We start from the raw sequence: 22,406 nt of genomic DNA, 5'->3' as shown, positions 1-22,406 counted from the left end.
AATAGCTTTATATCCACTAAAGAAAAGGAATTTATAGCTGCAAAGCTTGACAGAGAGAAAACCTCAGGCCCCAGTGACTTCACTGATAAGTTCTACCAAACATTTGAGGAATGTCAATTCTATATAATCTCTTTCAGAAATTAGGAGAGCAAAAAACTCGTTCCCATTCTTTTAATGAGGGCAGAATTATTGATATCAAATTCAGACAAATACATGACAAGAAGAAACTAGAGACAACATCCCCCATAAAAATTAACACAAATACTTTAAATACTAGGAAATTAAACCAGCAATATATAAGAAAGATAATACATCATGATAAAGTGAGGCTTATCCCAGGAATGCAAGGTTTGATTAACACTCAAATTAATCCATGTAATGAACTTCCCTCATAGCTCAATTGGTAAAGAATCTGCCTGCAATACAGGAGACCTGGGTTCGATTCCTGGGTTGGGAAGATCCCCTGGAGAAGGAAATGGCAATCCACTCCAGGATTCTTGCCTGGAAAATCCCATGGACAGAGGAGCCTGGTGGGCTACAGTCCATGGGGTTATAAGAGTTGGACACGACTAAGCGACTAAAGCACCACCACCAATGAAATTAAGAAAGAAACTTGATTTACAATGGTTTGAAAAAATCTTAGGAGTACATTTAACAACAGAAGTGCAAGACTTGTACACTGAAAACTATAAAACATTGTTGAAATAAATTAAATAAAACCTAAAGCAATGAAAAGATACCAGTGTTCATGGATCAGAAGACCCACCATTGTTAAGGAACTTACCAAACAAATCTACAGATTTAACACAAGTCCTACCAGGAACTGGCAACCCACTCCAGTATTCTTGCCTGGAGAATCCCATGGACAGAGGAGCCTGGTGGGCTACAGTCTATAGGGTTGCAAAGAGTCAGACACGACTGAGCGACTTCACTTTCACTTTTCACTTTCTTTACCAAATCCCAGCTGATTCTTTGGCAGAAATTGACAAACTGATACTAAAATCCCAGTGAAAATTCAAGGAACCCAAAATAGACAAAACAGTGTTGTGAATGAATAATAGGGAATTCCCTGGTGGTCCAGTGGTTAGGACTCTGTGTTTTCACTGCCTAGAGCCTGAGTTCAATCCCTGGTCAGAAAACTAAGATCCCTCAAGCCACATGAAGAAGAATGAAGAATTGAAGGACTTCCTGATTTTCAGACTTACTTCAATGCTGCAATAATCATGATAGTGTGGTACTGGTATAAGGATAGACATGTAGATCAATGGATTACATAAAAAATTCTGAAAATGCAATAATAAAACAGCTTATTTGAAGAAAATTTTCAACAGATATTTTATCAAAGAAGATATATGAATGGCCAATAAGCACAAGACAATTCTCAAAATCGTAAGTGTGAAAATGCAAATTTAAAAAATCCAGTGAAGTACCTCTACATGCACTAGAATGGCTAATCTTAAAAAAAAACAAACTGACAAAGCCACTATGAGCTAGGATACAGAGAAACTGGAACTCTCATTCGTTAATGCTTGAAATGCAAAATGGTATAACCATTTTGAAAAATAGTTGGCAGCTTCTTATAAACTTAGAAACATACTTACCATTTGACTGCAAGGCTGTCTGTGAATGTTTATAGCAGTGTTATCCGTAATAGCCAATAGCTGGAAGCAACCCAAATGTCCATCAATGGGTGAATTGATAAACGAAGGTCAGCATATCACTACGATACAGTACTATTACAGCAATAAAAAGGGATGAATTATTAGTAGTCATGCCGCATGGATGAATCTTAAATGCATTATACTTAGTAAAATAATCCAGACTCAAAAACCTACATACTGTATGTTCCCATTTATATGAAATTCTAGAAAAGGCACAATAAAATGAAAGAAAACAGATGAGTGATTACCAAAGTCTGGGATGGGGAAGGAGGAGTAAACAAAGGAACACGAGGAAATTTGGGAGGTGAATAAAATAGTCCCATATTTTGATTATGGAAGTGTTACATGACTGTACACACATTTTTCAAAACCCAAATGGGTGAATTTTATACTAAGTAAGTTATACTTCTACAAAATTGATTTTTAAAAATTATGAGCATTGTTATTTAATTTCCATGTGATAGTGCTATGACAGGAAGGTATAGGTACCAGAAGGGCATTTAATAAGGAATCCTGAAATCTGAGAAGGTTTCCCTGAGCAAGTAAAGTCACGAATGAGGCATAAGGAGGCCCATAAATGACCAGGTGAAGAAGGAAAGGGATGAAGCAGAGGGAGGAAGGTGTGCAAAGGCCCTGAGACCTAAGTCCTTCTCGCAACAGATTTTCCAATAGAAAATCCACTTCTGCTTGCCTAACCCTCACACCAGTGGGTAGGTCACCATTGTAATTATTGTAATTAATCATCATGGCCACTATTCATTGAAGACTTACTATGTCTTTGACCTCATACAAGGCAATTATACCTCATCAGATTTACTCTTCAAAATTGTACCCACAAGGTAGATCCAATTAGTACTCTTTTTATGGATAAGAACTTTGAGGCTTAAGGAGATGGAGTAATTTGTTCCCATCCACATAGCTAGCAAGTGGCAGAGCCGGAATTCAAACTCAGGCTTTTGAAATTCCAGCCCTTGAGTTCCAAGAAACTGCTGTACATAACTTCAGTTAGACAATTGATTGGTTCTCCTCTCCAGACCAAACTCTACTACCTTTCCAAACTCTCCTCATATAACATAATCTCCAAACCCTTCAGTAAACCACATCTGTAAACATGCTAGTTTGTCCATGTCCCACTTGAAAATGCAGCTCCCGAATCTAAACTTTATAATGTTGGAAGAGAAGGCTTTGTAAAGTTAAGGAATTATTACAATGAGATCATTTGAAACTGTTCCGAAGAACAAATAGATTTCATAGCCTTATTTAAGGGATATAGACACGGAGACAGATAACTGAGAGTCTTTTGAATTTTTTTTTCTGGAAAATATGCTGTGTAGGGAGAGGGTATGCCTTTGGGAGTCCAATGCAAGTTAGGTATCCTGGCTTTGACATTCACAGGCTTTAGCTATGTAACCCCTGGGCTAAGTTTATAACCTCTCAGTTTGCTTATCTGTAAAACAGGGCTAACAATATTATTCTTGCTTCTGTGAATCTTAAGTGAGAGAACATATGCAAAATGATCAGCATACAGACTGCCAATAGTAAGTGGTTTTTTAAAGGTCATTTTAAAAGTCCTAAACTGTTAGATTCCCCAAGGTCTGGCAGCTATGCTTCCTGATTTTAAGTCTACTGTTCTTTTCCTCATGGGCTGGAGATAAACTGTTTTCACCTTCCTACCTTAGAGATATATCTGAGACTTCACTCTCTGGGAGGTTTATTTCCCTCAAGCAGCACTTTCATTCCTGGTTGCTGGGGAAGCCCAGAATGTAAGCATAGGGATGCTTGAAGGTTCTATTTTAAACTCCCACCTAGTAACTTCTAGGTTTCTATAAACTTTATAAGCAAATGGGGGTGAATGTGTGGGCAGGAAGGGATCAGACCTGCCACTATAAATAAATACTACCAAGATTTTAAATTTAGGTACCCTAATTGATAATATGAAGTCACTTACTGGAGGTGGGACAAAAGGGGTAGGCTTGAGTTTTATTGTGCCCAGGCTATCTGGTCATCTCCAAGGCCTTCTTATCCAACACTCAGTCTTTGGGCATTAATTAAATCCTTTAGTGGCAAGCTAGGCAAGTGTGTGGCAGGATCTCCACCCTTTCTGACTGAAACTGCTCTGTCTCCAAACCCTGCTCAGGGAGTCTGAGGTAGGCAGGTCTCTGAACTTAGAGGAAACTGACTAGTGCCAGGGTGGACACCTGACCCAAGGGCAGCCCACCCATAGACTGACAAGTGACCAATGAGGTGATGTGGTGACATGGACTCTGACCAATAGGAGCAGTAATTAAATCTAGGAGCCGTGTTTCCTTTAGAATTGGTAAGGGATTCAAAAGTGGCACCTGGGGTTAACATGCTTATGAGCTTATGTGCAGAGGATAGCTTAGGCCTTGAAGGAGATGGAAAGAGCAACTTCTGGTTCTGACAGCATTTATTTCCCAGCTTGTCACTCATTCACTCCTTCATTCAACCAATACTTATTGAACACCTACTATAAATCAGGCCCTGTGCTAGGTCCCTCTTCAAATTCAATATAATCTTTGTTCTCCTGGTGCTTCTAGTCTGAAGACAAACATTAATAAAATATGATTACAGATAAATGAATATTTCTTAAACTTTGATAAACTGTGAAGAAAAGCTATAGGTAGGAAACTATGAGGGACTGAATGGGAATGTCTGACCTAGTTTGGAAGTCTGGGAATTCTTGCCTGGAGAGATGACGTTTGAGCTGAGACGTGAAGGACAAGTAGGAGTTATTTAATTGAAGGGTGAATTTAGGGGAGAAATGTGTTCCAGGCAGAAGAGCCAGTGTGAACAGAGGCAGGAGGAAGCATGGCTTATTGAAAGGACTGTCATAAAACCACTGTGGTTGGTTGGAGTAGAGTGCATCTGGGCATTAAGTGCCATTTGTATCTATACACAAAATGTCTTTTTTTTTTTTTTAATGTGGCCTAAGGAGACTCTCTTCCTTGGACACAAAAGTCCAATGGACAAAAGCACCTACTGTATACCCCAGGTGCTGAGAGGGGTACAAGATCAATGAAATGGCTTCATCCTGGGCTCTACCATTTACTAGCTATGGGACTTAGGGCAAGTTACCTAGTATCTCTGAGGCTCCATTTATGCATCTGGAAATAGAGACAATAAAAGCATTTGTACAGAGACTTCTCTGGTGGTCCAGTGGTTAAGACTTCGCCTTCCAGTGCAGGGGGTGTGGGTTGATCCCTGGTCAGAGAGCTAAGGTCCCATATGACTCATAGCCAAAAAACCAAAACATAAAACAGAAGCAATATGGTAACAAATTCAATAAAGACTTTAAAAATGGTCCATGTGAAAATAATCTTAAAAAAAAAAAAGCAATGGTACAGAGTTTTGATGAGTATTAAAAAGGCAAGGCCTATGTGCATGCCTAACTTGACTTGTGGCATATGATGGTGGTTTAGTCGCTAAATCATGTCCAGCTCTTGCAAGTCCATGGACTGTAGGCTGCCAGGTTCCCCTGTCCACGGGATTTCCCAGGCAAGAACACTGAAAGTTGCTCAGTTGTGTCCAACTCTTTGTGACCCCGGGGATTATAGAATCCATGGCATTCTCCAGGCCAGAATACTGGAGTAGGTAGCCTTTCCCTTCTCCAGAGGATCTTCCCAACCCAGGGATTGAACTCATATTTCCTGAATTGCAGGTGGTCTCTTGCATTGCAGGTGGATTATTTATAGACTGCAGCATATAGTTGATAGTGCTTAATAGACACTTTTGATATTGGCCAAACGACCGAGAAAGGATCGGGGCTCAATAAAAACTCGCTACTTTTTTGAACTATGGTGGGGGTGAAGGTGGGAGCAAGATTAATATAGTGTTCATAACAAGGTAGTAAATGATGCAGGAGAACCTAAAGGATGAGCCAAGGCGGGGGTCGGATGGTAAGCACAGGGAAACACAGCCATATGTCCACAGGCTGGCATATCCAGGAGCTCTGCATAGAGGGGAGAGGATGGAGCTGGAGCCAAGACAAGGGGAGCTGGGAAGGGGGCTGTGTGGGGCTGGGGCCATGAGCACACCTTGAGAGGCCAGCTCCACTCTGGGACAGAAAGCCCAGTGAACAGTCATCAGTACTCATGAAGCCCTCATTCCCCACTGAATCCCAGGTTCTAGCAGGTGCTCAGTGTGAAATGGACGCAGGGATGATAGTTATCTAGGCAGAGAGTCATATCCATCATGGGCAGTGTGTGGGGGTCAGAAGCATCTGCAGTGTGGCTTTGAGCAACCTGTCCATCAGGGCCAGGGCTCCCCGCCACCCCATAGAAGGTCACCAGGATCAGCATTCAGTGTTGAAAGTGCCTGAGATTCTAAGAGAAGACCTGGAGCCAGGCCCTCGTCGTGGGGTTTGGGTTCTGGACGAGATTTATTCCAAAAAGAATACAGAACTTGGTCAGACTTACTGAGAAGGCAAAGATTTATCTAGTTCCCTGGATGAATCCTTCAGAGAGAGATGGAGAGTAGCAACATTGGAGGATGTATAGCCTTCTCTCCATGTGTATTTATATATCACCTCTTTCCATAAATGCATTGTGGTATGTTTAATATTCATTACTCAAGGGTTGTTCTTTTTTTAAAGCCACTGGGGCAATGGAAGCAAAGAAAAATATAGTTGGAAAATTTTAATGGAAACCCGGTAGAGTCAATACCCAAAATATATGCCATAAAGTCCTATAAAATTGCCAGAGGTAGGCTAAAAATTTGGTTCTGAATAGCCTGGTGGCCTGAGCAAGGAGGGAAACAGGGGCGGTCACCAACTTATGGGGTTGGGAAGATAAACCACCACCAACTCAGTGAGTTTCGGCCTTCCAGGGTGTTAAGACTTGGGGTACTTTTTCCCTGGGTCCTCACACAAAGGAGCGCCCATGGGTACACGGGGCTCCAGTGAGCACACTGGTGTGAACTGCTCTTACACTTCCTGCCCCTAGGTCAGGCCGGGCTCAGGAGCCAGGGTAGACCTGAGGGCCTTACCCACAGAGTCAGCTAGGAAACAGCTTAGAGAATGAACATTTCTATTCTCCCAGACACATCTCCTCCTGGAGCACTGCTGCAGACCCGCAGAGGTGTTGCTTCAAATCCTGGGGATGAAGGAACTGGACAGCACCAGCTTTAATTCTGCATCTGGCACCGGAAGCCCATGTAAAGTTGGCTTTGGCAAAGATGGAAGAGTAATTAATAAGGAGAATGTTACGGGAGTGAGAGTTACAGAGCCATCCCCAGCTGTGGGGCTTCACTTGGCTTGCCCGCCAGTGACTCACGGGCTTATGAGCAATCCTCATATGCCTGATTTAGAGGACTTACTCACCCTTCAGAGAAAGACCTTAATGCAATAAAGCAAATGTCAGCAAGTGGGACACGGCTTAGTGTATCATCCCAGCCTGCGCCCAGCTTCCCCCTCCCTGCCTCTCCCTGCCTGAGGCCCCTCCAGCCACTCAGCACCTGGACAGGCCTGCACAATGGGACACATTCCAGGGCTGAACGGAGGCGCAGAGATACGAAAGCAGGGAGACCTCAGGTGGACCAAGCCCTAAAGTCTGGTCCAGCAAGATTATAGATTAGCTCTAAAGCACCAGACTCGGGGCAGGGTGAGGGCTAGAAGCCAGGATTTCCCTTCCTGTGCAGTGCTTCCCCTGAAAGCCCTAGTTGGATTATGTAAATGCTGAAGGTAAAGCAGCTTTCCCAGTAGGGGTGACATTCTTACCTGAGGTCTTTCCAAGGAATCTGTGGGGAAGGAAAGTTTTATGGGGAGCAAGGCCTCAAGCAAAGCTTTTGAGGTGAGACATTTAGAAAGAGCTGGGCTACCCTTGGCTCGGACACCATCTTGCTATTTGCTGACATGGCACCTGCTGGGGGAGCTGGAGGCCTTTTGGATACCCCATAGTCAAGGGGCGTGGATTAGAATCGCTGTGTCGGGAATGTGTGCTATCAATCCCAGTCAGTTTCCTGTTCCTCATGATTAGGAAACAGTCCCCAAGAGTAGGCTGGAGCAGAGGCATAAGCCATGGGATAAGCAAACACTGCCCCTTCCCTCCTCCACCACACAGAGGACATTACTCAGAAGGCAAGCTGATTCAGCCTTGGATTTAAACCCACTCATGGAAGGATTTACCTAGGAACTCCCCAGGGAATTATCTGTAAGAATTAATCCCAAGGGTGAAAAAGAAGAACAAGCATTTAAAGCAAACCCTCACTTCGTTTGCTTATTGGTCCCTCAGTCATTTTTCCATACTTTTCTCAGAGTCTGCCATACACAGGTACCGGGGAGAAGGCTGACCACAAGCTTGCAACTCAGGTTTGCTGCAGTCAAGGGTCTCAAGTTCTGTGGAACTTCTGGGACCATCTAGCTTAGTTCACTCATTTCATGGATGAAGCAGCTGAGATTCAAGTTGAACTCTTTACCTGGGACTTAAGGGAGTGAAGAGCTCAGGGTGGACAGATGCTCTGACCACCTCCCCACATGGCCTGGGTCTAAGGAATTCTCTTGCGAGCTAGCTTAGGGAAGGCTCCCAACTGGAAAATATTGAGTAGACAGCCTCATGCCTGCAACGGCACACTCACCACCATCACCTTAAGAGTTCATTTGGATAGAGTCCAGAAAAGTAGGTTGGGTCCCCACCTCAATGTATCCCTGCCTGAACTCATCAACATGAAGAAGCACTTTTGTTCATTTTACTATTTTTATTTTGCACTATAAAAAAAACGACGGCAATGACCAGTAACATACTGCTTTTCTTCACATTCATAAGGATTTTAGGAAATTATTGCCTTTTCCCCTGGAGAAATAAACTACAGACAAAAAAAAAGTAGTACCACATTGAGAAATCTGCAAATCCCAGAAGTCAACAGCTTGAAGACAACCCCCAGGGGCAGGGAAGAACACAAGTGTCACCAACCAGAGACGAGACAAGCACATATAAAGACAGCAAGCTGGGGTGACGACCATTTCAATGCCACTGACCCAGGAAGTGGGTACCCTTTCTCTCTTGTGGCACCCAATGCCACTACCTCAAATGGGTGATTTTTGGTCTATGGTCTAAAGAACTCTTTTCAAATGACACAAGAGTTGCTTTGAGGAGAGGTGCAACAAGAAAGGTTCAAGTATGAATAAGAATCATGCCCAAGTCCAAAGTCAGGGAAGAACCCACAGTGAGAAGGAAACCGGAAGTGTTCCCGTCTCACTACTTCACCCAACTGACTCCACCTGATCCAAGATGGGAGTCTCAAAAGCATCTGAGGGTTCAAATCGGCATATACATCATGTCCCTAAAACCCTGCAGGGTTACTTTCCTGACTAGGTGGTGATCAGCTTATGCCCTGAAGCAACAGAGACAGATACAGAGACTGCCAAAATTTAAAAAAAAAAAAGGTGGAAATTGTGCTTCCTTCAAAATGAATTGGCTTCATGACTGCCTTTTCTCCTGGTCTAGCAACTGCTTTCTCCCATGTTGCTGCAGGTATTTATTGCCTTATGCTTGAAATGAAAAGGCGAATTTTGAGGTGCAAAGATTGGGCAGTCCTGAGGGCAGGGGTCTGGAAGTTCAGTAGTCAGCACACACTGTGCTCTCATAATGGCTTGGCCTTCCTTCAGTCCCGAGGTCAGTCGGAAGTTTGTCTGCAAACCTAGTGACCCCTTCACTGTCCCATCAAGACAGCAGGACAGGGTGAGGTCTTCAGTATTGCACAGGTATGAAATGTCCATGAGTCAAAATACAAAATCACAGTTGTTCTTGGGGCTGGGCTGGCTCCCCCAGCTTGGGTTTAGCAGGATGTGGCTGTGGCCAGGGGGCTCCGGCTGAGCTCTGAGGCTGTCGAGTGGGTGGGCACCGGGGCCAGCACCGAGGTAGGGAATGTGCAGTAGGAAGCCTGCACATCAGGGCTCAGGGTCTGCAAGTGGGCGAGGAACGAAGGGCCGGCGGCCTCTCCTTGGCAGGAGGGAGCCTGGGGGGTGGGCGTGGAAGGCAGGATCTCAGACTCATATTGTAGGAGCTGGCCCATGAAGCCAAAGTTGGGTGAGACCACACTCCTCCTCTGCTTGATGTAATCAAAGGCATCCTTCAGGTGGAACTGCTTGGTCTTCATGAGGTAAGCCATGCAGATGGTGGGCGAGCGGGAGATTCCAGCCTCACAGTGAACCAGGACCTTGCCTCCTTTTTCCCTGACACAGTCTGGAAGAAAGAAGAGACAGTGGGACTGAGTTGGGATGGGGACTCAAAGGCAATTGGGTTTAAAAAAAGTGACCGAGTTATCAAGTCTCATCGCATCTGCTCAACAGCAGTGGTCCCACACTAGGTTTCTGCTAATCTTTAATCCCCACTGGTGAGGACAGACCTTGGAGTCCCACTGATGTCCATCCCTCTGTAGGACCTTCACAAACCTTAGTTTGTCAGGGTACTTGCACAGGTTCTGCCACTAGAGAGGTTCTAGACCTGGAGTAACCCCTTCCTGGGGATGCCATCTTAACTTGGGTTCCACAAATGGGTTTCAGGAAGGCTTTGGGAAAATCTTTCAAACTGCCTGCAAGTTTTTATTGCACATTCACATTTTTCTGAGAGGCTCAAAGATTGACTTGGAAAAGCAATTCCTGTCTCTCAGGGTCTGATTCTAATGGTGATGACCTAGTCCCCATCCTGGGAGAGGCCTTCCAGCCTCCCCGGGCTCCTTGCTTGGCTGTGCCAGGGCGGGATGCTTGGCTCAGCCCCCAGGGTTCCCACCAATGAAACATACAATAAATAGTGTGCAGCCGCTAATTATAGCCTTGGCTAAGTGACGCTTACGAGATGGAGGATATAAATGGCTTTGGCAAACTCCATCTTGCACAACAATGGGAGTCGCTGCTATAAAGCTACCACCGTCAGTTAGCATGGTTTAGCTCAATATGACAAAGCGGCGGGGTGGGGGGGGGGTGCCCTCCTTTTCTGTTTTACTCCTACCCCCAAAAGAGCTCTAACTGTTAAAAATGGCAGGGGTAAAAGGTTAAACATACATACCTATCAAATAAAAACCACAAAAAAGAGTCTTTCCAATTCCCTCTCTTGCTAGTGAGGAAACAATTACATCACAGGAAGTTAGACATACCTGGCACTATGTCAGGCCACCGAATGCAAAAACATTTAAGATTTTGAAAGGCCAATAAAAGTCAGCCCCCTTACCCACCTCTTTCCTCATGTTTAAAAGGTTTGCAGATGCATCTCTAAGATCTAAACAATCAGGTTTCTGAGCACTCAGGAAGGATCCCTTGAGTTTCCAAAATGAAAATCTCAAAGGATGCCCCAGGATAGCTCCTTAGAGGTGCCCCCAATATAGTCTCTGATTCAAAAGAAAAAAAAAAGTTCTTGTAAACTAGTTCAAAGGGGACTCCAAGTTCCTAGGATTATAGGGTCATGACTCCACAATTTTCTTCTACTCCTCCACTGGCCTCCTTGTCATCCAGCTTTTAGTTGGCCCAGAGCCAAATCCCAGAAACCAAAGAGCCTACAGTACATTGCTTCTGGATTCCATTCCACCCCTCGGGGCTTGCCTTCCATGTGGCCCTTGGAAGGGGTCAGTGCAAGCGCGGTTTGGCCTCAGTCCCTCGCTCCTTCAGCAGAGGAGGGGTCTGGGGAAAAGCAGCCCGTGTACCTTCAGAATGCTGTGGGTTTGTGTGGTTGTGTACACAACAAACACAGTGCACAACCGGATGGGGAGGGAGGCTTCTGAGAAGTGATGGGGGCTGTTTCATGACCTCACCGAGAAGCTATCTAGGTAATTAAATAACAGGCTGAGAAGGGCAAGGCATTCCCAGGGACAGGGAGAACAAGTCAAGGATTTCCCACCCTGAGCCCATTGTTTCGGCTGCCCCTTGGAGGCTCCAGAGGAACAGTCTCAGCCCAGAGGCTCAGGGGCCAGGGAGGGCAGGCTCAGCCTTTTGCTCGCAGTGAGTTTCTTGGTGGATTTCCATGGAGCAGAGATTGTGTGTGATGAGCAGAGGGCCCACCACGTGGCAGAAGAGGGGGGCCCTTTAATGGCTCCCTGCACTAAGAAATCACTGCTACACTCAACACCAGCCTTTCCCCTCCACCATCCCTCACAGACAGAAGCTGGAAGACCACTGCTCAGCTTCAACAGCTGTGCACGTTAAAGGGGAAAAAGGACTCTGCAAAGGGAAGCAAGTCCTCAAGAGTAGGGAGCGGTGTCCAGCCTAGTCCCCAAGGGAGATGGATGGGAGAAAAAGATGTCAAACGAAAGAGCAGTCCAGTCTGCTCTGAGAAGCTGAAATCCCAAGGCCCAAAAGCCCTTTCTAGGCAGAGGGACCAGAGGTTCCCTGACCTACACAATGGAGTAAGTGATAACTACCTTACGGAACAAACAAAGGATGCAAAAAGATGCCAACTTCTCTGTGCATAAAGCACAGAGCTTGAGTCGCGTGTTACCGTTAATCCAGAACAAGCTGAAAATGCAAAACAAATTGCCCCCGAAGCAGTTTGCCAAAAACCTTGGAAAGCTGCTGGGGCCCCGGGGCTTCAGTGCCTAAGTAATGCTCTCTCGATCCTTCTGTTTGCTTTTAAAAATATCCCAGTCTACGTAGAAGCACAGTCTGCATGGTTCTTTCCCTCCCCTGCGTCCCTGGCATGGAGCATCACTCATGAACGCACTCTGCTTCCCTCCCAGCCAGAAACACTAACAGAGCGGTAGTGAGTACTGCCTTAAGATGATATTAACTAATACATTTACCCTGCAAATTAATGCTCCTATTAAACAGCAACTCAAATCCTCCCCTCTGTCGTTCTGGTAGGTGAATCTCTTCTTGGCTCCCACTTGTGGTGGTTGCACAAACAAGATGCTTTTCTTCTCAGAGATGGGGTGACCTCCATCAGTACATCGAAATCCAAGAACACACCCCCCTAAATAACTGAGGACAGCAGCACCTACCGATGAAGTCTATTGCTTCTTGAAAGTGGGAGCTGATGTCAGCCGCATGGCTGTCTTCCACGGGGATCCATTTGTAGTGTAGGTGAGTCGTGCAGGCCTCGGAGGTCCGCCGGGAGACGTTGAGCAGGGCTGTGATGTGCAGGTTGGCAAGGAACTCGCACTTGGATGCGTGGTAGGCACTTCCAAGGTAAAGGAACGGAAGGATTTCAACTGGGCCACCCTGGAAGCAGGGGCAAAGGACAACCAGGAAATATTGATCAGCTTGCTCTTTGGGGTTTTCAGGTGGGAGGTTCCCTCTCTGGTTTCCAGGTAGAGAGTTGAGAACCAGGGCAGTTTAACCAAGAGTTTGGGTAGAGCCTCTGTCCTGGTAAACTCTCTACCCTACGTCACTGCCTTGGGACTCAGGGACAGCAAATTTCACACAGCTGACATTTTCATTTCCTTACATATATTGAGGTGGCGGGAAATGTCGGCAGCCCTTCTAGACTGACAAGGATGAGAAGCAGGGTGGCGTGATGGAAGACTTGAGAAGACCATGTTGAAGTTCCAGCTGCCCCATGAGTGCCAGGCCAAGGCCTGAACCTTGGAGGCAACCTTGATTTCCTTCTAGATAAAATGGAAAAGGGTCCAACAAGGTGAGCCCCTTCCTTTACAATCTTGACCTTGGATGTAATGTGTTTCATCAAACCTAGGACACTGTTGATCCTAAGAGGCATTTGGATCTCAGCAACATCAAAGTGTGCCCTCCCACCATCCCCAAAAGTATACTTCTCAGAAGTGAAAATAACCACTGTCTATCGGAAATCCTCAGATAAGGAAAAGCTGTTAGGCCATGAGCAGAGGCTTGGCCTTTTTTTGTTGTTTTTTTTCTTGGCTGTGCTGCTCAGAATGTGGGATACAGGATCTTAGTTCCCTGACCAGGGATCAAACCCATGCCCCCTGCAGTGGAGGTGTGGAGTCTTAACCAGTGGACCATCAGGGAAGTCCCAGGCCTGATCTTTAGTAGAGCTGAGTTTTGCTGAGAGATGCTTATATCCTTACTCTTTTGGGAGACAACCTATACCTGAGGTTTCTAGTTACAAAGGATCCAAAGAACCAGAGACCATTTACCCTGAGGCAGAGCTAAAAAGAACTGCTGGCTAATCAAACTCTGGCAGTCTCAGCATTTCCAGGGTGGCCAGAAAAACTATCGTTCCATAGTTGGAACAATGGGAACCCTTGGAGATATACAGGACAAAACAGAGCTGGGGTGACGGTGGCTGTGTCTTTGGCAGCCTTTCTCATATCATCCATCCGTTTCCTGTGTTTCCATTTCCTGTCCTGGAATAAGAGTGGAATGGAAACTCTCTGCCAGACCCATGATAGGGGAAGGGGCATGGGATGAGGGCTGGCAGAAGGCAGCAATTCTCAGAAAACCCCGCATGGGTGTCTGCTTTTCCTTTCCTGAGATGTCGGGTGTTTAAGGCAAAGGCCAGTTTGACCACTTGAAAGAAACCGAAAGAGATTTTACAAATGGCAGTAATAGTAACAACCAGTACTTTTGTTAGCTGGCCCCTGGGCTTAACACTTAAGATGTAACTACATAGATGTCTCCCTCTCTTTAGAGATTGGAAAATGCTGCCACACCAGACCTGGGATCCTACTCAGTTTCTCCTGGAGCTTAGCCCAACCAACACCCCTGAAACCATATTTCTTTCCTTTTTTGAATCTTCTTCTTAGACTCAAGAGGAAGAAACCAAAGGCCTTTAGAAACCTCAAAGGTTAACATGACCTCCCCCAGCTTTTCTCAAGGCAGAAGCACTTCTAAGAAGTAACACTAGGGGCTTCCCCAGATGAGTCTTGAAGACACTTCAGGGCCTCCCCGGGGTCTTGCTTGGCCAAAGGGCTGTTGTGCTTTCACAACATCCTGCAAATTCTCGTTTCTCTTTCACTTTCTGAGAAAGGGAGAGGGGAAAACACCACCCAAACAAACAAACGCAAATGGAAATCAGCTAAGCCGGATGCCCGCGGCTTGAAAACCCAGGGTTCATCATACTCTGTAATTTTAACAAAGAAAACAAACAAAATAATAACCTTGGCACCTTGCCAAGTGAATAGGTTTCCTGACCAAAGATTCCATTCAAGGAAAAGCCACCTGGCTAAACTTGGAAGTCTATTCCCAGGGGCAGAGCTCTGCTCATGGCAGGCGGCTGGCATCTTAGGCAGCAGCATCTAGAAGTCTTCCTTCTTATGATTTGGCTATGTTCTTATTTTGTGTGAAGAACCTAAAAAGTTCCTTCTACCAAGTCAGGTACCCACTAGAATGACCCTCTTCCAAAAGAAGGCAAGTGGCAAACAGAACAGGGTCCTGAAAAGGACCAGAGCAAGGGATGAAGCGAAGGGAGTTCTGAACTTAGTGTTGCCATGAACCGAGCAGCAGGATTCTTGGCAAAAATCAATCACCGACCAGCTGTGACAGTTTTCCCCTCTGTAAAATGGGAAAGTGGGTTTTGCTCTCTGGTCTCTGTGCAGATCTGGGTCCTTGCTTGCTTTCCCCCCATCCTCCTGCATCACAGGTAACCCCCTGGTTGAGCCATCCACTTTTTTTTTTGCCTTTAGCGGGTTGCTAGAAAGTACAATTCTAGGAAGGGAAAAAACCCACACGTTTGTAGACACACGAAATCCTCTAGTGTCTCTTGATCTCTGTCTTCAGAATTTATGGAATTATAAGCATCAGAAACCCCTAAAGGAGGCTGCATAGCCATCCAAACAGTAGTTTCTCTACAACCCTCCCCCAATCTTCCTCCTTCAGTTAAAAATACCAAGACACGTCTTTACAGGTACCAGGCTGGTTTGCAGAAACTGCAGAACATGAACAATTACACAGAAGACCAACACAGGAAGCCTGGGTGTCAGCTCTGAAAACGTCTTCAGGGAAACCTAAACTGCTATTTCGACGCTTCTCTGCACCTCCCAGGCCAGCTGACAATAATATATCTTTCACTTCCCCTTTTCTCCAGAAGCCGCGGAGCACCCTGAAGCATGCTCGCTCTTGACAGCTTATTTGCTGGAAGGAAGCCCATGTACTCTTGGATGGAAACTCGAGTTGGCAAGCAACAGAGGTTCTCTAAAGCTAGAGGCCTCTGCCAGCTCCCTGATCCGCAGAAGAACCAACCAACGTTAGTGACTGGGGAGAGGGAGAGCCAGGGTGCTATGCACGCAACAGAGCCAGGGGCCTGGATGGTGCTTCCACACCACGTACCTGGTCATAGGCCGGCCTGTAGCTGATGTTGAGCACTGACTTCCCACACTGGCTGATGAGGGCTCTCTCAGTTTCAACCTTCTCTTGGGAAATGGGTTTTACATCCACGCAACACTCAGGATATTCTGAGTAGAAAGTCTCATATCCCCCTAAAAGACAAAAATTAAAAAGCAAGAGAGATATAAGCATTGATCGCTTTTTTTTTTTTTTTTTGCTTCAGTCTGTCAGAAAATGCCTAGAATTGATCAATACCCTGAGAGTGGAATACTAAAAAAAGGTATTAAGTTACTATACATTCTGGTCTTATAAAAAAACTGAGCCAAAATAAGTAATAGTTTTAGAATAGAAATGGGCTCCACAGACACACACACACACACTCTCTCTCTCTCTCTCCTAAAAAGCTACAGTTCAAAGGCAATGATTAACTTTTTATGTCTATCAGAAGAAGCTTAAACTGTGAAAGGAAATATATCTGACAGCTGGCAAATATTAACCAAACCCCTCCAGACAACAAAAGCCATTTTCTCACATTCATCTAAAATTCAGGTGTGATTATGCAGAATTTCATTAATTTTTGAAAGAAGCTCCTAAACTGGTCTGTTTCATCCATAGCCAATCAGCTTTAAACAGGATTATAGATGAAACACCCTCTATAACGGAATGGGGGCTTACATGAGGTTTTAACCTCAGGGCCATAAAACAGCCCTGCCCTTTCTCTTTCCCAAAGTGCTACGAACACTGATGACAGTCCTCTCCACAGGTCCAGTGTAATCAATCTAGTTAATTACCTTCTAAACCAAACTAGAGGAATGAGGCCTTCTGAACTTAATTCTTATCTCCACCCCCAACCCCCGCTGCTTTCCCCTTGACGGCCACCTACTCTCCCTTTATCTCCTTACTACCCTCCCCTCCTGAACTTTCTCCCCAGCTACACACGCCCTTGTGTGTGCGTACACACCCTCAAACTGATAAGTCAACTACCCGAAAGTTTGATTCTATAAAAATCCTAACTACATTTAAGCTTCTCCAATTGGATCACTTAAGGTCAGAACTACTCTGACCAAATCAGAGAAACTTGAGTATGTAAATTCTTGGGCCAGTACAGGAAGTGGGGAAGAACCAAACAAAAAAATTGGCCCTGAAGCCTGAGAATGCCAAGTGCTGCTGGGTGAACAGGCCAGCCTTGTGTGGGGAAACCCTCTGCTTCCACTCCAAAGGGACCTACGGCATTTCCTAGAGCCTCCAGAAAACCTGCTTCTTTTTCCAGAGAATTGGGGTCAAAACATTATTTTTTTTTTTGCCACACTCTGTGACTTTCAGGATCTGGAGGGATTGGGGGCAGGAGGAGAAGGGGACGGCAGAGGATGAGATGGCTGGATGGCACCACCAACTCGATGGACAGGAGTCTGAGTAAACTCCGGGAGTTGGTGATGGAGAGGGAGGCCTGGAGTGCTGCGATCCATGGGGTCACAAAGAGTCGGACACGACTGAGTGACTGAACTGAAATGAACTCAACTGAACTTAAGTTCCCAGACCAGGGATTGAACCTGGGCCCTGGCAATGAAAGTGCCCAGTCCTAACCATTAGACTGCCAAGGAATTCCTTCAATCATCTGTTAAAGAAGCATTCTGAGACCATGTATTTTTTTCCCCAACGGCCCCCCTTTTTTCCTTCTGCCTTTTGGTGCTGTGATAGCCGCACAGGCAAATGGTTAATGGATTACTCGGCAGTCTCAGCTCTTTCAGAAGCTTCAGCCAATTCCTAGAATGAGTCATCTCGCCATTACTGCTTCCTCTCGTTGTGCTGGAACTGCCCCCGCCCCCACCAAGCACGCCCAAATCTCCCCTGTGGTCACTGCAGCAAACAGCCACCCGGGCCTCCCCAGATGAGCTTCTGGACCTCCACAATGACCAATTTCCCGGTCATGATGACAGGTCATGCTGGAGGGGGCAGAGGTGGAAAGTTTGGAGGTATCTGTGGCTTAGTTTCCCCTCCTTCACCACCACTGCTCTGCCCCCTGCACGGACCCTCAGCTTCCTCCGAAAAGGTGTCCCTAGTAAGCAAAGCACTTCCTGCGCCTCAACATTTGTGTTCCTAGGAGACACAGTGAGCGATAGGGGACAGGAATCTGAAGTAAAGCAGCCCAGGCCCTCTCAAACTTCAGAACGAAGCTTGGGAAAGAAAAGCCTTCAGGTCACCCCATTTCTTGGCTTTAAATAGAGCACTTAAAAGAGCTGGCTGTTAGGAGGACAGACAGGAGGTGCGGGTGTGGGCTGGGTCCTGCCTGCCTGTTGACAAAATATGGCAGGCAGACAAAGAGTCTTAGTGTGACGAGGGACAGATAAACAGTGTCCTGCCTCTTCAAGTTGGGGTCCGGAGTCCTCCAGATTAGATGGTCTCTGTCTTTCACCCACTCCCACCAGAGGGGTGGAGATGGAGCATTCCTCTCTGGTACCTTACTTGAGATGCAAGAGTTGTAGCAACTCTTGGCTGCTTCAGTTGTCTTCAGGGTGGTTCTGTTTTTGATCACCACTGCAATACCAGGGGAGTTGAGCAGAGAAAGAGGACGGACACTATCTATAAATACACACTGACAATGTCATTTGGTCAATTCATTTTAGTGGGGTTTGTGTGTGTGCGCGTGAGCAGAAGGCATTAACAGAAGTGTACAAGACATTGCCCCCACGGTCTGAGATGCCACTAGATCAAAAACCTGAGCTCCTATCTGGACGTGAGTTAGGTGAAGAAATTATTTTCTTTGGCAACAACTTAAAAGTTCAGCATTGTTGTAAGGCTAAGTATCAAGCAATTTCTACTGAAATTTAAAATGGACATAAACTGTGATCTGGCGATTCTCGTAATTTTACTAAAAGATGGTGCACACACAAAAGCATTTGGACAGAGATATCCTCTCCCACACTGCTTCAAATACTAAGGCATGAACCAATCTACTTACCGGCTATCATCAGGGGATGAGTTTAAAAAGTGAATAGGACATGTATGCTCTGATATGGACAAGTCTCTCAAGATCTAGTTAGGTGACAGAGGCAGGAACAGGAAATAAACAAAATCATTCTATTTTTAAAAGACATACAAAATATTCTATTTTTAGTATTTTTTAAATATTTTAATTTTCATGGGAAATTGATTTATCTAAAGATGAACAAGAAATAGTTGACTGTTGCCTCTGGGCAGGGGTGGAACTGAGTTCCAGGGTGTGCAGAAGATCCACTTTTCATTGTACAGCATGTTACTTTCATTAAAAAACTTTTTTAAAAAACATTTTTACTTGAGATGTGAGTGTACAGAGCTGCCTACTTCCTGTGGCATTAACTTCCAAATGGCTTGCATGGCCCCTTGGAGAGGGCTGGAGACCAGAGGCAGGACCGGAAGGGGTTTCCTGGAAGGCATCTTTCATGCTGCTGGAGCGGCAGAAGCTTTACCTGTACTCATGGCTAAGAAGAGGAGACCAAAAAGGGTATCAGGAAGACAAAGAAATCAGGGGCCCTGTGTGAAAGCTCTGCAGAGTTTAAAGGGCACTCTCCATCTCCTGGGGGCTGAGGCTGGGCGCAACAGAAAGATCTTCTGCCCCTGGTGTTTCCCTAACAGGAATCAACTGGGGACAGACTGCCTGCAAGAGGTGCTAATTGAGGTGGGAGCTGCCCCTGTGCCTCTGGAATCTCCCAGCCTGGAAAATGTAAAACTCCACACGTTGCACGGTTCTAAAACAGCGCCCTCATGTTCTCAGCTCACCGCACCTGAGTTCTGAATCCCAGCTACATCTCAAGGCGACCTCCCAGAGCTGGTTGGGCTGAGTCCTCGTCGTCTCTTCCCTACAGGTTAAGCCTTCCATACACTTGAGGTTAAAACGGACTCAAATAAAAGGCGGCAGCAATCACAGGAAGTGATCCAGAAATCAATACTCCGGAATTTGACAGTAAATTACCCAGCCACCACCAGTCATCTCCCCCAGCAGGTGTAATGTGCAGACTGGTGAAGCAGCTACTGGAGGGTCTCAAACCCAATGAGCCGCAGTCCCCTTCACAAGCACCCTGTGTACCCTCTCCTAGGTCCTAGCTCGCCAGCCAGCCTGCCGCCCGCCCCCGGGAGACCGCGTTAGGTGCCCCAGCTCTGGCCCACGACCAGTCCAGGGGATGATCCCGGGGCGGGAGAGAGGAGGTGAAAAAGAGTGGAAGACTAAAGACTGTCAGCTCCAAATGGAGCTAGAAAAGCCTGGGAGGGGAGAAGGGGAAGCCGAGGAACAATAAAAAGCAATAAAATGAAATGAAAAGGAAGAGGGGGGAGGGACTCACCAGGGTCAAAAAGGCAAAAGGGTCGATGAAGACACAGCCTAACGTACGTTAATTGTCCAGGCGGGAGAAAAGGGGACACCGCGGCGCCACGCTCATGCGGGGGGTGATGGCGACCCGCGGATCCCTTCAGATCTGTCCATCAGAAGGCTCCAGAGCGTCGGCCCCAGCGAAAGACGTGAAGCCGGCGCCGGGAAACCCGGCTTGTGCTGGGCGCTCCCCAACCGTTAAGAAGCAGCGCCCCCAGGAGCGTGCAGCAACCTCCCCCCACCCCTCCCCGCCTGGGGCAGCCAGGCCGTCAAACGCTTTCGAGGAACGCAGGTGGGGACGGAGAAACTGCGAGCGCTGACACCGGCCGTGGCCTTCCCGGCGCACGTCAAGCCCCAGGGTGCAGAACTTCCCCGGCGCCAGGATCAAGGAAGGCGCCGGCGCCAGCAGGGGACCCCAGAGCCCGGGGTCGTCCTGGCGCGGGGGGGGGGGGGGGGGGTGACCGAGGACCGGCGGCTCGGACGCAGCTCACCTTTGAGGAAGTAGACCCGCGGGCCGGCGGGCAGGCAGGCGAGCAGTGAGGTGAGCACGACGCGCGCGGCGCTCTCTTCGCGCAGCTTCTGCCAATGCCGGCTGCCCTGGTCCAGCACGACCACGGCAGCCACGCCGCCGCCACCCTCCTGCAGCAGCCGCGCGCGCGCCGCCTCGTCGGGCAGCACGTAGCGCGCCGACACCGCGCCGCCGCGGGCCCGCCGCAACACCACCGAGTTGAGGTTAACGTTCAGCGAGCCGCGCACGCTCGAGGCGGCGAAGGCCAGGTAGGGCCGGCAGTCGAGCACCACACAGCGCGCCGCCGCCTCCTTGCGAAGCATCTTGCGCAGCTGGCGCCCGTCGAGCGACGTGACCTTCATGCCGCCGCCCAGCGGCCCCGCGCCGTGCGCGCCGCAGGTGCCCACAGCCAGGATGCCCGCCGGCGAGGCCCAGGAGGACGACCCCACAGGGCTGCGGCCGGCCGACCGAGCCCGGCGCCGGAGCGGACGCTCAACTCTTCTTTCCCGCCCCGTACGCTCGGCGCCCGGCCCGGCCACTCGCTGCCGCAGAAGCCGGGGATTCCGCCGGCAGCGCAGCGTTTTATGTGAATGGGTGTGCGGCCTGTGACGTGGCTGCCCATATAAGGCGGAATATGGGTATTTCCCCGCCCCTTCGGGCTGCAGTCACGCCCCCAGGGGGCGGGACGCGCGGGGCGGGCGGCCAGGGTTAGTCAGCCGGAGAAAGAGGAAGTGGAAGGCACCTCGCTGTGTTCTCTGCGGCGCTGCGCGCAGACACTCACTTGCGCATCACCGTGGACTGCCGGTGGGTTGTCAGGAATGCCAGGAGGCCGAGGTGACCCACGCTGTGCGGGAAGAGGAGGAAGCGGAGGAGGCAGAGCTAGCGTCGCACCATAGGCTTTGAGTTTCATAGACGTAGGTTCTGGACCTTCTGGGGGCCGTGCCTGACAGTGCGGTAGGCAGAGCTAGGGGCGCCCTCGGCCGTGCCCCCAGATGAATCAGAAGCAGATTTCAGGCGTTACGGAAGTCTTTACGCGGGAAATGAGATGATAGCTGGAATTTGCTTCGAGGTCTGGGTTATTGATGACTCAAGTTTGGGCTTGTATTGGTGGTAATCATTGGAGCTTGGTTATGGGCACCTGGGTGTTCATTATACTGTTTTCTCTACTTTTCTTTATACTTTGAAATTGTCCACCATAAAAGTACCTAAAAGTAAAAATAGGAAGAGAAGAGCCTGCAATTAATCTCCCCAAATGGATTCTGCCCTCAAAGGATCGATGGTCCTTTTGTTTGTCACACTCCCAGATAAAAATTAGAATGGTTGTAAGGACCTATTGTACAGCACTTGAAACTCTACTTAATGTTTTGTGACAGCCTGGATGGGAGGGGGGCGTTTGGGGAAGAATGGATACATGTACATGTCTGGCTGAGTTCCTTTGCCCTTCACCTGAAACTACCTCAACATTGTTAATCGGCTATACCCCCCAATTAAAAAAATAATAATAAAGCTAAAATTTCACTGAAAAAAAAAATAGAATGGTTGTTTTTTGAGGAACCATTTTCTGTCACCCAGAAAATATCTGTGGTGAACTCAGCTGCAGCGTCAGCATGCACTGTTGATGGAGCTCAGCCCAGCCAACTGTCCAGGTGGCTTCTGGGACTTAGGGGATTATCTGTGGATAAAGTATAATCCCAGGCTGTCTGCCCCCACCAGTCC

At 47.4% G+C, this 22,406-nt stretch overlaps 1 protein-coding gene across 1 annotated transcript; it reads right to left on the bottom strand.

Moving 5' to 3' along the window:
- Window positions 1-8,352: 8,352 nt before the first annotated feature.
- On the bottom strand, window positions 8,353-21,271 carry DUSP5 (dual specificity phosphatase 5). The gene is made up of 4 exons (XM_020905445.2): window positions 20,674-21,271; window positions 15,844-15,992; window positions 12,603-12,822; window positions 8,353-9,859 (listed from the first exon to the last, which is right to left on the bottom strand). Exons 1-4 carry the CDS (start codon window positions 21,050-21,052, stop codon window positions 9,453-9,455), a joined length of 1,155 nt encoding a protein of 384 aa, XP_020761104.2. The 5' UTR covers window positions 21,053-21,271; the 3' UTR covers window positions 8,353-9,452.
- Between the last annotated feature and the right edge of the window lie 1,135 nt (window positions 21,272-22,406).

Source organism: Odocoileus virginianus, chromosome 7 (genome assembly GCF_023699985.2).
Source record: "Odocoileus virginianus isolate 20LAN1187 ecotype Illinois chromosome 7, Ovbor_1.2, whole genome shotgun sequence".
NCBI lineage: Eukaryota > Metazoa > Chordata > Mammalia > Artiodactyla > Cervidae > Odocoileus > Odocoileus virginianus.
The sequence above is the reverse complement of the archived record's forward strand: the minus strand, read 5'-3'. Positions and strand labels throughout refer to the sequence as shown.

Excerpts from the sequence above, each read along its gene's own strand:
- DUSP5 (XM_020905445.2), bottom strand. The coding sequence starts at position 21,052 with ATGAAGGTCACGTCGCTCGACGGGCGCCAGCTGCGCAAGATGCTTCGC. Across the intron at positions 15,993-20,673 it reads GCGGGTCTACTTCCTCAAAG|GGGGATATGAGACTTTCTAC; the intron begins GTGAGCTGCGTC and ends TTTGTCTTTTAG. Across the intron at positions 12,823-15,843 it reads ACAGGCCGGCCTATGACCAG|GGTGGCCCAGTTGAAATCCT; the intron begins GTACGTGGTGTG and ends CCCTGCTTCCAG.